The sequence below is a fragment of the Lotus japonicus genome, chromosome 3 (assembly GCF_012489685.1).
Source record: "Lotus japonicus ecotype B-129 chromosome 3, LjGifu_v1.2".
NCBI classification, from domain to species: Eukaryota; Viridiplantae; Streptophyta; class Magnoliopsida; order Fabales; family Fabaceae; genus Lotus; species Lotus japonicus.
The window spans coordinates 22666261-22668281 of NC_080043.1; the positions used below are offsets into that span (position 1 = coordinate 22666261).

Consider the following 2021-nt stretch of genomic DNA (forward strand, 5'->3'; position numbering starts at 1 on the left):
GTGTTTAATGAAATTCAGTTCTGTCTAAACCAATTCGTTTTTTGTCGAAAAACACACACACACACAATACTTTGGCAAAGCGTTTTCTCAAAAGGACCCTGAATCTAAACTTTCTTTAGTCGAACTAAGAGGATATTTGTTTACCAAAAATCCACGTAAACAGACCGCAAGAGTATCGACATGATGGAGAGTATCAAGAGGCAATGCAAAATGACTTCATTTATACTTACATATGTAATTAATTATTAGTATACCACTTGGTGAAGAGAGTATTACAGAAAGAAAAGAGCCATATTTATGAGACTAGATAAGATCAGGAAATGCTGAATGCATGCATGCATGGCAGGAAACTCTCCACGAGACACTATTTGTTTTGATAAGAACCAATTATACTTGCGGATTAAAAACCGCAACTAGAAACCACCACTAACTCAAGTTTGAGACACTATTTGTTTTGATAAGAACCAATTATACTTGCGGATTAAAAACCGCAACTAGAAACCACCACTAACTCAAGTTTTTGTTGATGTTGAAAAATTATTCATGCGACTTCTACATTACTGTTACCAAACGGTTTAAAGTTTTATCATTGTCCCTCTTAAGTTTTCACAAAAAATTGAATTTCAGGGCATATGGTAGTTCGAGAATTCGTAGTTCGATCTTACCCCATCAAACAACTTAAACTTTTAGGATAATTGATTCTTGATAAATATCCACTAAAAACAATATGTACACATCATCACCCAGCCCCTTGAAACTCTATATAAATTCATGCTTGCCCTCTCCCATAGTCACACTCCAAACACACACAACTAACTAGCTATACTGACTCTCTCTAATCTCAATGGCTCACATGGCAAGTTTTGTGTCGTATCTACTTCTAACCACCATTTGCCTTTTCAACCTCCTAAACTTTCCTCTCCCAGTAAATGCAACCTCCAACTGCAACGGACCGTGCAAAACTCTTGACGACTGCTCCGGCCAACTCATTTGCATCAACGGCAAGTGCAACGACGACCCCGACGTCGGCACCCGCACCTGCGGTGGCAGCGGCACTTCACCATCACCGAGCAGCGACACGTGCAAGTCCTCCGGGAACCTGAACTGCAAGGGGAAATCGTACCCTCAATACAGGTGCTCTCCGCCAGTCTTGTCATCCACGCAAGCCCTCCTCACGTTGAACGATTTCAGCGAAGGCGGCGACGGAGGAGCAGAGTCCAAATGCGACGAGAAGTTCCACGACAGCTCGGAGCGAGTGGTGGCGCTGTCCACCGGGTGGTACAACAGAGGGTCAAGGTGCGGGAAAATGATTAGGATCACCGCCATGAACGGAAAGAGCACGACGGCGAAGGTGGTGGACGAATGTGACTCCGTGAATGGATGCGATTCGGAGCACGCGGGCCTACCACCTTGCCGTAAGAATATCGTGGATGGCTCCCAAGCCGTGTGGAATGCGCTGGGGTTAGACGGGGACGTGGGAGAAGAGCACGTTACGTGGTCCATGCTTTGAACCATCGAGTCAAGTCAACTACGTATCCAAGAAGGAGAAGCTTTAAATAACTGCTATTTTAAATAAGCTTTAGCTTTTGTTTTAGCAAAAAAAAAATGTAATAAGTGCTTATTTGTGGTACCAAACGGCCTCATAAGCTAATTAAAACTTTCTACTGTTTTGTTTTCTTTCTTGTTTTCACTTCTTCATTAATTTTTTTTCTCCAGTTGTGCTTACTAACACTACCTTAGGATTTATGAACGCTTCGACGAACTTTCTTTGAATAAATTTGCATGTAACAATTGAATTTGAGATTGTCTCTAAAAGATAGTTCAAGTGGTAAGAGTTAGGTATCTAAGGGTTATACACGGGAAGAGCACGACAGCGTGTGAAGAGGATTTGAATGTATATATGACGTGTGCTTGACTTGATTTATTGAATACTCCGTTCAGGGTGGTGCTAGTTTTTGGTTTTGAAACGTAAATTTGAAAATGAAATGTGTTTAGTTGACTACACAAATTACTTAATTGAC

General features: G+C 41.6%; 1 protein-coding gene across 1 annotated transcript; it reads left to right on the forward strand.

Annotated features, from left to right (window-relative positions):
• The first annotated feature begins 781 nt into the window (after nt 1-781).
• On the forward strand, nt 782-1677 carry LOC130748235 (kiwellin-like). The gene has a single exon (XM_057601413.1). The coding sequence runs from the start codon at nt 845-847 to the stop codon at nt 1508-1510; it is 666 nt and encodes a 221-aa protein (XP_057457396.1). The 5' UTR covers nt 782-844; the 3' UTR covers nt 1511-1677.
• Nucleotides 1678-2021: the final 344 nt, after the last annotated feature.

Coding starts and splice junctions, on each gene's coding strand:
- LOC130748235 (XM_057601413.1), top strand. CDS start 845: ATGGCTCACATGGCAAGTTTTGTGTCGTATCTACTTCTAACCACCATT.